At 44.0% G+C, this 17,411-nt stretch overlaps 1 protein-coding gene across 1 annotated transcript in view; it reads left to right on the top strand.

Annotated features, from left to right (window-relative positions):
* The window catches only part of COL22A1 (collagen type XXII alpha 1 chain), a 188,010-nt gene that overhangs the window by 100,832 nt on the left and 69,767 nt on the right, over nucleotides 1-17,411 (top strand). The window contains exons 16-23 of the mRNA XM_083748974.1: nucleotides 961-1,014; nucleotides 1,696-1,740; nucleotides 3,500-3,553; nucleotides 6,346-6,399; nucleotides 7,100-7,135; nucleotides 7,640-7,669; nucleotides 10,127-10,180; nucleotides 10,879-10,932. Coding sequence (XP_083605100.1) covers nucleotides 961-1,014; nucleotides 1,696-1,740; nucleotides 3,500-3,553; nucleotides 6,346-6,399; nucleotides 7,100-7,135; nucleotides 7,640-7,669; nucleotides 10,127-10,180; nucleotides 10,879-10,932 — 381 coding nt within the window. The remainder of the gene's footprint in view (nucleotides 1-960; nucleotides 1,015-1,695; nucleotides 1,741-3,499; nucleotides 3,554-6,345; nucleotides 6,400-7,099; nucleotides 7,136-7,639; nucleotides 7,670-10,126; nucleotides 10,181-10,878; nucleotides 10,933-17,411) is intronic.

Here is a 17,411-nt window from a genome sequence, read left to right on the forward strand (position 1 = left end):
TCATAACTTTTATATGCCTGCTGTCTTTGCCCATGGAGTTTTCTTGGCAGGGATACTGGAGTGGCTTGCTGGTTCCTCCTCCAGGTGGATCACATTTGGTCAAAACTCTCCACTATGACCTGTTCATCTTGGGTACCCTGCTCGGCATAGTTCATAGCTTCTCTGAGTTCTTCAAGCCCCTTCGCCACGCCAAGGCAGTGATCCATGAAGGGGATGAGTGTGGTAGTGATTGATGTTTGTGCCTTCTCCTCACCTCATTAATGACAGACATACCCATCCCATTTTGTGTTTTTGTCTCTTTTTCTACTCACTGCCCCCCAATGACAACCATTCTGTGCTATGTCTGTTGATGGGCCTCAACCATAACTCTTGCTACCAGCTGCCAAATCATTGAATTCCAGGACAACGAACAGGAACAGAACTTGCTGACGAGTAACTTGATTTTTAGTTAGTTAGTTTTATTATATACATCAGAGTAAAGCACAGTTTTGTACAAGTTACTATATACACAGACGAGATTCAAACCCCTATTCCAAACTCAACACTCCAACAACAAACTGCTGTGTCATACTGCTTATAAGGAAGAACTTAGCCAATCACCACCTGTTGCTAGGCTTCCCTGTCTCCAAGCAGACTTACTCACATACTCTGTTTAACTTGGCTTGTTGCCAACCCACTAATTGTCTACTCCAAAAGCTGCACGAACTCAAAGTCTCAACAATGTCAGGTCCCCATGGCAGGTTATGCCATGCCCCCACAAAATGCATTTTGCGATATACCCCACAGCAGCCATTTTTTGACTGGTGCCCATGACACATTCTCAGTATGTCTGCTGGCCCAGAAGGCTGGCGTACCCTGCTCAGTGTGTGGTTTTACCTGTGTAAATGGCTATTTCAAGCTTAAAATTTGGACATGTGTGACAGTCCTGATCTTTGTTTTTTTCTATATATTTCTTGTCAGGGGTCAGATGGTCAGCCTGGACCCCCAGGACGCCAAGGATATGTCGGAGCACCAGTAAGTTGTGATTTTATTATTTTTATTATTTAATACTTAACCTGCCCAATGTTCCATATGTAAGCCAACATCCTATGAGTGTTCTGTGTGATTTGTAAAATCCATTCATGTGGTAAATGGTTGCCTGATACTCAAATGTGGCCTTGCCAGCACATAAGGACAGTTGTCAACATTTTTGAACATAGATAGTTCTTCTTCAGCAAGGCTTAGTTATACACTTGGTTATTTTATCTTTAACAATACTTTCCACCAGTTAAAAGTTCACCATTCACTTGTTGAATGCTTCTCTTGCTTTCCTTCAGTTACAGATGCACATTTCACTGGAGAAGGTCATTCAGTTTTCCCCGTCCTCATTATCTTGGTTATAAAGACTTCGCAATCATTCCTTTTAGGTCTCGGAACAGCTCAACAATCCCAATGGATGGCTGATCAGCTCATTGAGTACTCCAAGTCCAAGGCCAATTAGCATATGCAAAGGCGGTTTGTGGGATAACATTATTGGTATATTATAGACAACTGCTTAGTAGGCAGAGCACTAAATCAGCATTTCCCTGGCACAGGAGCTGCAGCCCATAATGAGTCACTGGGTACAAATTGCTAGCACATTGGTGACTCATCCAAGTTTCACTCTGGGTAATGGAGGGAACGATGCAAAATCTTTTTTCTTCCCCACTTTTTCAGGGCCTGCAGGGAGAAAGAGGCGAGAAGGGACCCCGGGGAGACAAGGTATGGATCGTGTGCGTCAGATAACTTGTCAACAATAGTGGCGGTGCTGAACATTTTTTCCTCAAAACATGAATGCAAGAAGGAACTGGGAAATTGAGGGTAAATGTATGCATACTTTAGGGCCTCAGATTATAAGGGGCCTCTAAATGCAAAAAAAGGTTACTCGTTAGATTGCTAGATCTGAGGGAGCAATCCAGACCTTCCTAGTGTCCCTATCATCTAGGGATGTCCCTGATTTAGAGAAGCCATCTCAGTTTCCGATTTGATCCCGGAACGCCCCACTTTTCCTTAGGGTGTCCCTATTTTCACTGGAGAAATGTTGGAGGGCATGGAGTTATCCGAACCCCAAGCTGTCTGGAGGCAATCCAGTATAGGGAAGGTTTTTATATATTAAATGTGTAATATTTTATAATGTTTTTGTATATGTTAGAAGTTGCCCAGAGTGGCTGGGGCAACCCAGTAAAATATGTGGGGTGTAAATGGTAAAATTACCATTATGGAATGGAACGTCCCTATTTTCATTGGATAAATGTTGAAGGGTATGTCAATCCTGTGCACAAAAAGAGGGCATAAAGCAAGCCAGTGTAAATTGAGCCACCGTAAAGTTATACCAGATCAAAATGTAATTCAGCAGTGGAAGAAATATTGCTACTCTGTTTAATCTTGAAAAAGGGAAACCAAGCCTTTCAACTAGTGTTCTACACTGGTTTGCTAGGCCATGTGACCAAGCTGAATTGGCTTGGGTTCCCACCCCTACCATTCCCTCAGAAAAGTGATGGTGAGTCCCCTTTTGCCACCTCCTGCACTGCCCACCCTGTTGCTACCGCTGGAGAAGCACTGCTGGCATTGGTGTTGATTATTGGTGAGATCTCGCTGATCTCCAGCTAGATCTCTCATGCTGTGTGAGAGATCTTGCCAGAAATCAGCACCACATCTCTGCCAGTGGTGAGGTATTGGGCATCTGGAGGGAGACCACCTCAAGATCTTCACCCCACCTCATGGTTGGGCCAACCCAAGTTATATCTTTGGCTGAGTATGGGTAGGGGACTTATCACAGACTGGTCCAAGCTGGTCCAGGCATCAGTCAGCAGAGTTGGAGATCTGCTGCATCCAAAGCTCTCATCATGACCAGGTTGTTGGCTCCGAGGGCCTTCTGGTGGTTCCCTCACTGCGAGAAATGAGGTTACAGGGAACCAGACAGAGTGCCTTCTTGGTAGTGGTGCCCACCCTGTGGAATGCCCTCCCATCAGATGTCAAAGAAATAAACAACTATCTGACCTTTAGAAGATATCTGAAGGCAGCCCTGTTTAGGGAAGTTTTTAATGTTTGATGTTTTATCGCTTTATTGTTATTATTATTAATATTATGTTGGGAGCTGCCCAAAGTGGCTGGTGAGACCCAGCCAGATGGGCAGGGTATAAATAACAACAACAACAACCAGGATGGATAGATGAGAACCAAAGAGGGAGGGATATAGTCAAAGACAGGCCAGAGTTCAGGTGAGGCTGCAGGAATCTGCTGTCACTATTCATAAAGGCATGTTGTACAGACTGAGAAATGCAATTTATATGGAACCAAGCAGGTTAGTATTGGTTTCTCAAGCCACATAAACCTGACTGGGCTAAAGATTTGTGGTTCTAGCTCTGACGCTGCAGCACAGCCAAGATCCAGGGTGGAAATGCTCTCAGGTTCAGAGCTGATGTGATGGCCCAGAATGTATGTCCAACGTTCGAATCTTCATTCCTATTTCTTTGCTTAGGGAGAACCAGGTCTCGATGGTTTCCCCGGAAAGCCTGGTGTGGATGGGAAGCAGGTATGTGGACAATTCAAAGTGGTACGAAACCATTTTCTAGAATTAGTTGTGAATTTAGGGAAGAACTTGCATCTTGAAATCATCTGCTCACCCCCCAAAATATAGCCCCCCTACTCTATTTTCTGTGTGCATCACAGTGCAATCCTGTAAGTGTTAACTCAGGGGAACTTATCCCATCTAAATAAATAACAGACCAGATATCTGTTTCTAGATATGTATTTGAAAACCCTCCACCCTTTTTTTCTATTTTGTGCACCTATTTTTTCACATCTCCATAGATATCCTCCCCCCACCTCAATTTAAGTTTGTTTCATGTATCTCTATTTGTTAGGTCTTCTTCATTGCAGGTTAGCCTCAATTATACGATGGAGTAGTCCCTTATTTTTACAAAATATTTGAAAGTATATGCCACCATAATTATATGCTGTATCCTTCTGTGTAACCTCTTCGTCACCTTTTGGACTCGGCTATACAGCTGCAAATATAACGTTTTAAATGTGTTTTATGTACAGTATGCAAATGTGATACTAGATGGCGATGGTGAGCTTATGGCAAATTCAATATGTATTTTTTTCCAAAACTTTTTTTTATAAACAAACAAAAAACAACAACACATTTTTACAGCGTTTTTCTATATGCACCTAGAGTCTATGTTTGTGTCAGAACTGGATCCTGTCCATTTCTAACCATAACTAATAATTCTCTCCAGGAGCAGCTGGCATGGGGGGTTGGTGGCAAAAAGTACCCTCCCAACAGTGGCTTGTTGCTGATTACCTGGATTGTGTGGGGATAGCTGTCAGCAAGGTCAGAGCATACTGTTACCATAAAGCACCAATGCAGCAGCAAGCAAAGGCTCTAGCAGCTAAGTCAGCTGCAGGTGGCTGCAAAGCCAAACAGGATGTTTGTGACTGTTGCCATGGGAACATAGGGGCAGTCCATTCTGTACTGAGCACCGGATGTTAGCTCAGTGTGTGTGTCATATGACCCGTACTGGAAGTACATGAGTGGAGTTTGATTCTTACTGCTGTTGAGTGCAGACATGTTTCTCTGTACTGATGTAAGAGACAGAAATAAAGGATGTAAATAGTTTTCTGTCTGCTTCTTTCCCCTCCCTGGGGATACCAAAGGGGAGAGAGAAGGAACGGTGTGTTCTTCTCACACATCTGGGAAGAATCGCCGAGACCTCGCCTGCTTATCTGCCGGGAGTAGCAGTGGGGAGGTCGACAAGGAATATCTGCCGGTGCCTACGTTGTGGCACATTCCTCTGACCCAGGCAGAATTCCAACACATACTTGGCTGTGTCTATCTGACACCTGGCATTGCTGCACCATCACACTTTCCAGGCAAATGGCAGTGATTGAAATTGAATTGAAATACTTTATTGTCACTTGTACAACTTGTATACAGTGAGATTACACGGGCACCCCCCATTCAACTCTCTTAGTCTTAATTCCCCTTGTTTACTGACGCACACCCACCAAACCCAAAAGTCAGTTGCCCTGTTGTTATCTTTTCATTCAGCAGCCTAACAGCCCACGGATAGAAGCTGTTCCTTACCCTGTTGGTGAGGCTAATCGTGCTTCTGTATCTTCTGCCTGAGGGCAGGAGATCAAGAAAGTGCCGGCCAGGGTGTGAATCATCCCTGAGAATTTTCCTCACACTTCTTTGATACTGCCTTTGGAAGGATGGCTCTCCGACCCCTGCTCAACATTCCAGCTCAGGGGTCAGCAAACTTTTTCAGCAGGGGACCGGTCCACTGTCCCTCAAACCTTGTAGGGGGCCGGACTATGTATTTTTTTGGGGGGGGCGGAGAACGAATTCTTATGCCCCACAAAGAACCCCGAGATGCATTTTAAGTAAAAGCTCACATTCTACTCATGTAAAAACATGCTGATTTCTGGACTGTCCATGGGCCAGATTTAGAAGGCTATTGGGCCAGATCCGGCCCCCGGGCTTTAGTTTGCCTACCCATGTGCCAGCTGCTCCATGATTTCTGTTTATTTTCCTTCTCCTTCAACTCCCTTGATGCATCTTTCTCCAGCACTGTATTTCAAGTCCTTTCCTCCTTCTTTTTTTCATATCCCTCATACGTTGCATCCATACAGAGCTATGCTTGCCGTCTGTGTGTGTGTGTGTGTGTGTGTGTGTGTGTGTGTGTTGTAAATTAGGTTCATTTTCCAATGGTAAACTGTCAACTTGTGTTTCATACCCTTTCCCCTCTTTATATCTGCCCTAGGTCTTTCATGACACATCATATTGCTCTCCAAATATTTAAAATGTGTATACTTACTCCCTTTGATCAATACTTTTATATTACAGTAGAGCTGCTGCCCTCTAAATAGTTACCTGGGACGAAGTCCCATTATATTTGCTGGGACTTACTTCTGCATGGACATGTGTATTATTGGGTCTGTGGGTTAGCTTAAAGTGATTCATGGTTCAGTGGATCCCAAATTCAATCCCTGGAATCACAAGTTCACTAAAAACTTTGGCTTGGAACACATGCCAGTGTGGTGTAGTGGTTAAGAGCCGTAGACTCGTAATCTGGTGAACCGGGTTCGCTTCCCCGCTCCTCCACATGCAGCTGCTGGGTGACCTTGGGCTAGTCACATTTCTCTGAAGTCTCTCAGCCCCACTCACCTCACAGAGTGTTTGTTGTGGGGGAGGAAGGGAAAGGAGAATGTTAGCCGCTTTGAGACTCCTTCGGGTAGTGATAAAGCGGGATATCAAATCCAAACTCTTCTTCTTCATGCATCCGAATACCTTTTGAGTGTTGTTTCATTCAATTTCAGGGCATCCAAGGGAGTCCAGGCCAGCCTGGTCTCATGGGACCCAGAGGAGAGAAGGTGAGGTGTTGTCTGTGTAAATCTTTCCTCTGAGATGTGCTTGCTTGCTTACATACCACATATATCACATCACATTCCTGTGACACAATGTAGGGAAAACTCAGAACCCCTGTCCCAAGATGGATTTCACTATATTCCCAATGTTATAATCCTGATGCAGCCTTGGCCATACCCAATTCCTACTCACTTTCCCTGCCCCATGTAAATCAGTTGGCCAGGTCGTACGAGGCTCTTCTGAATACATGCCAACTTACGTTATGCCCTAGAAATGTCAGGAACTGGCGTGGCAGCCTCACAGGCTGCAGAATGTCACATCAGAATTTTGATGATATCTCAGATGCTTCCCCTCCCCATTTGCATATCCATCAGAAAGAAAAAAGAAAGGAAAAGGTAACAATAATAGTAATAATAAGAATAATATTATTTATTTATTTATCGAATTTATATACCCGGGGGGGGGGGGTCCTCAGGGCAGTTCACAGAATAAAATCAAGATATAAAACCACAAAATAGGGGACGTCTTATACATATGGTAATATGAAAAATACGGTAATTAATGCATAATAGGAGGATGTATAAACCGTCCTACAATCAAATCAGAGCAAATGCTCAATAAAGATCAAACAAAGCTTTGCCAGCGTCTTAACTTTGTAAACTTAACAGGATTGTTTTTTCCCCTCTCATTTGTTTTCTCATCTAGGGTGAAATAGGACCTCCAGGGAAGCCTGGCTCAGTGGTAAGAGCTGCTAACATTTGGTCTGTGTTTTGTAGTGGTTGACAAAACAAGTTTTCTTGAATGGGTGCTCAGGATCTCAAAAAATGCTAATACATGTTGGGTGTTAATGCCTGAGCAGATCTTTGAAATGCTTTCTCATAGAATAGTTGGTGAACGATTTTCTTGAAGTTGAAATGTGAAGGACATGCCATTCTGAATTTTGTGGAAAGAGGCATGAAATCCTTGCCTGCTGTGAAATTTTCAGATTGGAAGGTGGAAGGAAATACAGAGAGCCCTTGGGGAGTGAGGTAATTTTTGCAGTACTCTGTTGACTTACATTCCAGTGATCTTACTGCAGCAGAGTTTTTACACTTTTTGTTGCCTGCTTGGCTGCATAACTCCAACCAGCTGGATCTCAGGGGGAATGCAGAGCTCAGCTAAGTTTCCCCCTCTATGGGATAGAGAGCAGGGCAGAAACCCAGACTCATCTCCCTTGTGCTACATATTTATCTTCTTCTGTTTCAGGTGCAGATGGAAGGTCTGAAAGGAGAGCAGGTAAGGTCTTTCTAAATATTTTTGCACTGTCAATAAAATAATAATAACCAGAAATCCCAATTTTCAAGAATGATCGTTCTGACTAAGTCAGTATGATAAAATCAACCCAAACCGCAGAACTAATAAATCTGGGCTGCGTGGTTCAGAACCCTTTCCACTCTGAATAAACTTTCTTTTGAATCAAAGGCGATACCGGCAAGTTGTTTATCTTCCCTCTAATAGCTTTTATCCAAGGGTTGCAGTCATCCAGCCCACACAGTTGTTGCAAGTTCATGAGAACTCCGAAATGAAATTGCTTTGTCTGTTTTCATTACCTGAGGAGAGCAGAGAGTGGAGGAGGAGACACTCTTCAGTGATGTTTGCTGTCGCTGCACTATCTGGAGCCGGTTTCAATTGTTGCTCCAAAGTTTATATTCTTCCATCCCCTCTTTTAAACCTACAGCAGTTCAGAACTAGCAAAGCAAATAAAGGTGTACTCTGAAAAATAGTATAGTGGGTGAAATCTTTGGCAGGTTTACCTGGAAGTAAGACCCTTCTAAGGGAGGCGGGTGGCACTGTGGTCTAAACCACAGAGCATCTTGGGCTTGCCAATCAGAAGGTCGGCAGTTCGAATCCCCATGACGGGGTGAGCTCCCGTTGCTCGGTCCCTGCTCCTGCCAACCTAGCAGTTCGAAAGCACGTCAATGTGCAAGTAGATAAATAGGTACTGCTCCGGCGGGAAGGTAAACAGTGCACTGCTCTGGTTTCATGAGAAGCGGCTTAGTCATGCTGGCCACATGACGTCGGCTCCCTCGGCCAGTAAAGCAAGATGAGCACTGCAACCCGAGTCATTTGCAACTGGACTTAACTGTCAGGGGTCCTTTACCTTTACCTTTAAGACCCTTCTAGGATCAGATTGTATGTTATGATAATAAATAACAACAACAACAACAATAATTTATTTATACCCCACCCATCTCTGGGCAGCTTTAAACAAAATATTAAAATACAGTAACACATCATACATTAAAAGCTTCCCTAAACACCTTCAGATGTGAGAGAAACAAATGCTGGTCCACCATTCCTTAGCAGTTTTTCAGAAACGTGACCAATTTAAATTATAGAGAGTCACCCCTTTGTTTAAACAAACAACTACTTTCCAGCATACAAATCTCTTAGTACGGCTTTAGCACAGGGATGAGGAAACTGTGGTCCTCCACTTGTGGTCAGGCTCCAATTCTCATCAGCCCCAGTCACCACAGCCAATGGTCAGGGATGATGGAGCTGCCATTCAGAGGTAGGGTTGAGCCACTATGCTAGCTTCCTGTGGCAAGTGGGTCACTGCTGCTTTCCAGGAGGGAGAGGGAAAGGATGAGGTGTCTGGAAGGTTGGCACAGGGTAAATGCACCACCAGCAGTGCCATATTGGCTCTGTCAGTGTGTTTGCACCACAACAACCTCCCCACCGCTTAGTCCCTCCCCTTCTCCTTCATGGTAAGCAACTGCCACCTACCTGTCAGGAAGGCAGCACAACAGCTCTGCCCCATCTGGTGAACCAGTTATTCCATGCACCATCACAAGCAGCTGAGATGGAAGGAACAGAAAGTCTTCATGTTTGCTCAGCCTCGGGTTTTGGCGAATCTCCAAAGGCAGATAATCTGTTCCTATGGAACAGCCTCCAAAACACTGAAATGCATGTTTGCATCAAGTAGACTTCACATGTAGATTTAAACTCATAAATTGATAAGAGGATTGATAAAGGAAAAGGAGTACAGGAGAGGATGCAAAGGGGGGCGGGGAGATACATCTTGTACATATCTATCTGTATCCAGAGTGGTGTAGTGGATAAGAGCGGTAGAATAGTAATCTGGTGAACCAGGTTTGATTCCCTGCTCCTCCACATGCAGCTGCTGGGTGACTTTGGGCTTGTCACATTTTTTTGAAGTCTCTCAGCCCATTCACCTCACAGAGTGTTTGTTGTGGGGGAGGAAGGGAAAGGAGACTGTTAGCTGCTTCGAGGCTCCTTCGGGTATTGATAAAGCGGGATATCAAATCCAAACTCCTCCTCCTCCTCCTCCTCCTCCTCCTCCTCCTCCTCCTCCTCTTCTTCTTCAGGTAGGTATCCGTGTTGGTCTGACGCAGTTGAAATATATATAAAAATTTAAAAATAATGTCCAGTAGCACCTTAGAGACAAACTAAGTATGTTCTTCTTCTTCTTCTTCTTCTTCTTGTTGTTGTTGTTATTATTATTATTATTATTATTATTATTATTATTATTATTATTATTATTATTTTATAGCTATCTGTAGTTTGGCATCTTTATAACTTTTTGCAATAAGTTTTTAAATGTAGGCAGCTGTCCACAGTTGAGCTTCCTCAATTCCCTTGCTCAGATCAATACGATACACTGCTGAAGGAATTCATTTTAGATGCAACATAAAGTAATTTTTTAACCGTCTAATTTTGATTTGTTTACAGGGAGCTCCTGGCCCACGAGGTTCAATAGGCCCTCCTGGAACTCCAGGTATCCCAGTAAGTAATTTGCAACCTTCCCACTCTGAGTTGCTCATTTGTTCGTATTTTTAAATGTCTTGTGCAGTGATGGATTATGCAGAGTCCTGAATATGCTCAGGTCTGGCTTGTTGGTTTGATTCTCAACCTAGGGTGTGAGAGCTCTTTGGTCCAAACCATGGGCAAGCCCTGGATAAGATGGCGATATCGTTAATGTGAGATGTTTGTTGACACTGAAGCATGGTTCTTGCTTCAAATGCAAAGATCTGAAGTTCCAGACAAGCCCATGCAACTGAGACAAAAGACTCCAGTAGCATGGAAATTGTACTTAAATTTCAAAGGAAGATATGCTCCTTTGACTTTCAGCCAACTTGGAGTACATGCTTCAGAAGTCTAACCTGAGATTCAGCGCAGGGAAAATCTCTGCATCTGCACAGAGGCAGTTTCCCTTGCCTTCAGAGACAGAGGACAACAGACAAAGCTAAATATATGATCTAGAAGAACCAAGCCGTGTTCCAAAATTATGACACCAGTTCCTGAGATATCTTGCAGATCACTAACATAGCAGTAAACACTAACACCAGTAAAAGGAGGTGGAAGAGAAGCACAATGAACTGTTGAGCACACGTTGAATGTGGAAACTGGTCATTTGCTGATGCATTTTTTCCCCCTCTTCAATTTGATCACTTTGTTTAAATATCTTGTTTTGTTGTTTGTAGGGCCCTCCAGGACCAGAAGGCAAACCAGGACCTGCTGGCTTACAAGGTCAAAGGGTGGGCAATGTTTCTACTTATGCATGTCCCAACTTATTAGCAGGGGGGAAATGCCTAAATTGTTTGATAGTGTTTAATAGACTACTGTCAATAATTCTCACTGCCCTCCCTATTTGCCCAAAAGGGAAAAAGGGGGGGGGGTAATCAGTTATACACATGTTGTTATGTAGACTGTTGTAATCAAAAGTCCAATCTTGACGGAGAGCAAAGTCTCATTTTGAACATTAAAGCCTTTGTTTCTATCTGTGCAGAGAAGGTGACCAGGATGAACAAGCGTTCCTTATAAGGAATAGTTGAGGGAGTTGAGCCTATATGAAGGGCTCCCTGTGTTATTAAATTAATGATTCCTGTTACTTAGGTTTTTCTCCACCTCAACACACACACACACACACACACACACACACACACACACACACACAGTTAGTTTGCCGTTGATTCAATTTAAAGCAGGCCATCACTGAAAACCCAATTTATAAATGTCTTTATTAGGGAAATGTAAAATTTTGGGAATGTCTCAGTGGACTTGGATGCAATTGACAGGAGCCACCCTAATGAAACGGAACATGGGGGAACAGCCTGAAATGAGTGGAGGGAAGGATCTTGCAAAAGAGAAAGCTTTGCTGATCTAAGATGTGGGCTTGAAAAGGAAATGTCTGCATCCATAAAGGGAATGGGTTTTCCCTTGATTCTCTTCTTTTATTGCCAGCTCTTAGGAAGCAGATCTTACCGCATTCAACAAATGAGCACACAGCCCTGTGATTTAGATGTCATTCCTATTAATGGCAGCTCCTCTCACAAGATTTGCAGTCTTGAGTCATTAAAAGGCAGCATTCCATCAATGGGCCTCTGACATAACAGAATTCACTTGTCTTAAGAGCCCCCTATGACTGATTTTGCCATTAAGTGTAATGTCTTCTGATCTGTGTATTATCCAACACACTGTCAGAAGAGGAGTTTCCATTGAAAGATGAGACATGGGTGAGCCAGCTTCTGTTTTAAATGTCATCAACTGTGAACAATGCTCAGCAATGCTCAGCATTTTTGTAACCAGGTACATCAGTGGTACCTGCATCTAGACCTAGTTGCTTGAGCACACTGGGCTTGCTGCTGGGGACTCATCACAGCCCATCACTGATGCCTATCCTGGGCCCTTACAAAACCAAATGTTTCCCAAACCTCATTCCTATTGGGAAGCTGGGTTTGAGAGGCACCCTTTACCATCCCCAGAATGCCCCTGATATAATGCTGCCCCTGGGCATTGTGGGGAATATAAATGGTGTTCCACCCAAATGGTCCTTTCACTAAGTCCTATCACTTTCATTTCCAACTGGGAACCTCACTGAAGCTGCCACTTTAATTGCCCACAGTTCTCAAGGGTGATGCTGTGTCAGGGCATTGTGGGAAGTTTCAATAGTGGATTGTTGCTGCCCACTACTGTTTAGTAATCCCATTAGGAAGGCAGAGTTACCACCACAGAGCTCTTTCCTGATGGCCCCCTCAAACCTACAGCTGGCCTTCCTTGAGTGAGAAGCTGGAAGAGGTGAAAGCTACAATCTGGAGTGCAGCGGAGATAAAATCATTGCTATATTTACCACCCAAATAGAGAAGACACCTTCTCTAGGTGAGCCACCTGCAATTATGGAAGTCTCCTTTGTATTGGAAAATCTGAGCTTCTACATGGCAGAGACTGTCATGGTTGGAGGCAGCAATGGGTGGCCACTTTGAGAACCAGGATGCTGCACTGATCCAACAGGCTCTTCTTGCATTCTTATGAATAGAATCATTATCCCCACTTCACACAATTGTCCTCTGACGCATGGAGAGCAAGAATTTCAACAAGGGTAGCAGAGCTGGCAGGCTAATTCCCATCTCCCCAGCGTAATTATTCCAATGCACATCAGAACACCTAATTGGGGCTCTGGAGAATATAGCACTTGCACTGATTTTTTTTTACATGGAAATTTTCATTTCTTGTAGCAATTATCAGGGCCTGGTATAATGTTGGTTCTTTCCAAAAATTCATTCCTAGTATAATGGAAGTTTGTCAGCACTCTCATCTGTCAGATATTAGGGGGAGTCATCTACCTGTTGCATCAACCCTGAGCTTTGCACTTTGGGAATAAAACTTGGCAGAGCAGTCCATCTGGTCCTGGCTGTCAATCTTCAGTATTTTCTTCATGAGGCATTCACTCTCAGAGACCTGGACATTCAAGGATGGCAATTTTCCCATTTAAATGGGAGGAATTGACCTGTTTACAGAATGGCCCTTTGTTAGGGATTATCAGATTCAGAACCCAGCTCTCCTTGCTCCTTACTCAACCACAATAGCAAAATAGGAAGCTTATCCATTTAGCATAATATTGTCAACAGCGACCAGCAGCTCTCCAGTTCTTGAGACGGGTCTCTTCCAGTCCTAAATGGAGATGCTGAGGATCAAACCTGAGAACTTTTGCAGGCAAAGCATATGCTGTGGATCTGAAACACAGCCTTCCCCATTATAGTTTGCTAACTTACAGTATTCTGCGGTCAATGGACTAGGCTAGACCCACAAATGTTCCCCTGGGACCTTCCCAAAGCCCGGGAAGCTTCTGCCTGGCTAAAGGAGGGAGGCACAATGCTCACACATGACATCAGGACATCAGAAATCATATGCATGATGTCGGCCCCACACACCAATCACCCTCGCAGGCTGGTGCTTCTGGCCCTAACTGTTCCCCTACAGAAAATTTCACCATGCGTCACTGCTAACCTTCTGCATCTAAAGTAGATGGATTTAGACACACATGCAGACATGGCCTTAGGGCCTAGACATGTGTCCAAAATCAGCCACATACAGTCTTACCCAGAAGTCACTTTTCTCTGTTTTTACAGTGAGGGCACAAGTGAGCACATATCAAGATGGTGACCCTGATAATGGATGACTTTAGGGGACTTACTCCAGATTCTTAGAACTGTCAAAACACTATCCGATTCAGTCCACGTTTCTGCCATCTGGTTAAGAGTTTTCCCATGTAGAATTCATCTTTGGGAGAATGCAACAGTTTGGGCCTCTCCTATATTCATAGCGTCACATAATTTATACATACCAAGCTGGACCAATTTTTTAAATTAGTGTTCCTAACTCTCTGGGATCTAAATGTAAATTCACTTTTCTCCTGGCACGATTCCATCCTGCTTTAATAATGGGAATTGTACCAGGTTACCAAGAAGGAAATAATTTAATGAACCCCAAGATGAGATGAGACCATCCCTCATAGATTTTAAATCTATACCTGAATGATAAAGTGATTTATTTATTTTATCCCCTTTGCTGCTTCACTCTTCCAAAGAAAAAGGATAGCAGGTAAAATGGCTTGCCAAGAGAGCGGTGCAAAATTCCTTTTCGGAAGGAATATATAATTATTTCCCAAGTTGACGCTGCTCATTTGGAAAGGTAAGCTGTACAAAATTGCCTCAGACACAAATCCAGCAAAAGAGCACAGATGGGGACGCTCCATGGGCTTGCCAGAAAGTTATTTTCTGATCATCTAATTCCCCCAAACTGGCAATTAGATTTTGCGATGGCTGAAACATAAATCTTGAGGAATGAGCCGCTGTGAATGCACTCCCTCAGTGAGCTTTCATTAGCTGCCTTGTTCCATTAGCCGCAAGAGAACACAGAAGAACATCTCTTGGACCCAGGGCTGGATTAACTGCTAAAGGCAGAAAATTCTGAGGTGCACTGCTGGTTTAGTGTATCCAAGGCTCCATGCATGTTGTTTTGCTATCGCAGCAGGACTTCTGTTTCCTCTTCTTCACCCACATGCTTCCCAAATAATGGTAGTAGTAGTAGGAATAATAATAATAATAATAATTTATTTATACCCCACCCATCTGGCTGGGTTTCCCCAGCCACTCTGGGCTGTTTCCAACAGAAATACAACAGTCTATTAAACATTAAAAGCTTCCCTAAACAGGGCTGCCTTCAGATGTCTTCTAAAAGTCTGGTAGTTGTTTTGACATCTGGTGGGAGGACATTCCACAGGGCGGGTGCCACTACCGAGAAGGCCCTCTGTCTGGTTCCCTGTAACCTCACTTCTCGCAATGAGGGAACCGCCAGAAGGCCCTTGGCACTGGACTTCAGTGTCTGGGCAGAACGATGGGGGTGGAGACGCTCCTTCAGGTATACTGGACCAAGGCTGTTTAGGGCTTTAAAGGTCAGCACCAACACTTTGAATTGTGCTTGGAAATGTGCTCTGGAGGGTTCCCCATCTTGAGGATGCATGGGGGGGGCTGGATAAGGCAGGGACAGGAAAAGAAGCTTCCTTGTGCGCACAGAAGTCAGTTGTATCAGTCGCACTGCAGCATTCTTCTCTTTCCATCCCCACGTATCCTCATCCCCTTCATCCTTCCCATGATGTCTACTGACTTTTGGCAGGGAGCAGGTTGCGTGGCAAGTTCCCTCCTCCATAGAAATGAAGACACAAGACACGTTATTTAAGGTTAATGGGCGTAAATGGCCACAACTTTATTGATTACAGAATTGAAGGTATTGGCCTTAGGCATTGGCTCCTATCAACTACCCGGCATGGTGACCGGGAAGGGTTGAACACTAACCATGGGGGTCCTGTTGAAGTACGCCAACTAGGACCCCACGGGTGTTACTAGGTCTCGGACAAGGCAACGCCCCCGGAGTCCTCTACCGGACTACCCTTTTCTTGGGGGAAGGTGATGGCATTTCCTCCCCCCCCCCGTCCATTTGCATAACAATTGACCCCTGCCAATGCCCATCCCCACGTATCCTCATCCCCTTCATCCTTCTCATGATGTCTACTGACTTTTGGCAGGGAGCAGGTACTTAAAATTTTTCCTAACCTGCCAAGGGTAGAAAATTCATTAAACAATTCAACAGTCTAATGAGAGAGAGAGAAACAAAAACCCCGGAACCACTAAAACAGAGTAAGCAACAGCAAAATCGGCAACTAATCGACTTTTGGATGAACTGTCTTAATACCCCCATATGAAAGTAAACATAGGTAATTATGGGATGTCTTTGAAAACTTTGTGGCAACAGTCGTAAAGGGCCTGCTGATGTTTTTGTGTTATGAATGAGGAAATTTTGTTAGATTCACATTTTGATGTGAGAATTTTGTGAAAGTAGTCTCAGTTGTGATTCTTGAACTGGTCTTTGACCGTAATAATAAATTTGTTGTTGTTGTTTAGTTGTTTAGTCATGTCTGGCTCTTCGTGACCCCATGGACCAGAGCACGCCAGGCACTCCTGTCTTCCACTGCCTCCCGAAGTTTGGTCAAACTCATGTTGGTAGCTGCTAGAACACTGTCCAACCACCTCGTCCTCTGTCGTCCCCTTCTCCTTGTGCCCTACATCTTTCCCAGCAGCAGGGTCTTTTCCAGGGAGTCTTCTCTTCTCAGGAGGTGGCCAAAGTCTTGGAGCCTCAGCTTTAGGAACTGTCCTTCCAGTGAGCACTCAGGGCTCATTTCCTTAAGAATGGAGAGGTTTAATCTTCTTGCAGTCCATGGGACTCTCAAGAGTCTCCTCCAGCACCAGAATTCAAAAGCATCAATTCTTCAGCAATCAGCCTTCTTTATGGTCCAGCTCTCACTTCCATACATATTATTGATGTTAGCATACCTGATTCAAACTTCCTGAACTGAATGTACGGAAACAGCTATCCTTCATAATTCAGACGTGTCCAAATTTTGCAATGTAGTTCGGTATGTGGTTGGCCGGTGTGAGAACAGGATGTTGGTCTAGATGGGACATCAGCTCAATTTCGGTAGGCTCCTTTTGCGTTCTGTAAATGTCTGGTTGATGGTCTGAGTTTAACAAAGAGTAAAACTATAATTGCCAGGAATGGTAAATTGTATTTGTTTCAAAAACAACATATATTTCTGACTGTCAGGTTGGCTCCGGTTTATTCAAAGGGTACATTCACAAGCTCTGAGTAGCACGACATAATTGCCAGCTTTGTCTATCTTGCTCTCAGGCAGGATATCGTTTTGTACTGTGTTACATCTACAGGTATAATTTTTCCTGGGGAGTCTCTTCAGTTGCATTCTAGAAAGAGATCGTTTATATAATCTGGCAGATCTATGTATCTTTATTATTATTTGTTAAGCTCTCCCCAGGATTGGGATTTGTGATAGAGAGCTATTGTTGCTGCCTGCTTTTCGAGGGTAATCAGATGTTCTGTGCAGGGCATTCTCTTGTTCTTCCCAAAAATGCACAGAAGGTTAAGAAATTTAAAACATAAAAAGAGCCTCCTGAATCAGGCCAATTGGCCCATCTAGCTCAGCATAGAATCATAGAGTTGGAAGGGACCCTGAGGAACATTGAGTTCAACCCCCTGTAATGCAAGAATATGCAGCTGTCCCAAACAGGGAATTGAACTTGCAACTTTGGCATTATCAGCACCATGCCCAAAACCCAGTGGTTCTCAACGTGTGGGTCCCCAGATGTTGTTGGACTACAACTCCCAT

This window comes from Podarcis gaigeae, assembly GCF_964106915.1.
Source record: "Podarcis gaigeae genome assembly, chromosome: 7".
NCBI classification, from domain to species: domain Eukaryota; kingdom Metazoa; phylum Chordata; class Lepidosauria; order Squamata; family Lacertidae; genus Podarcis; species Podarcis gaigeae.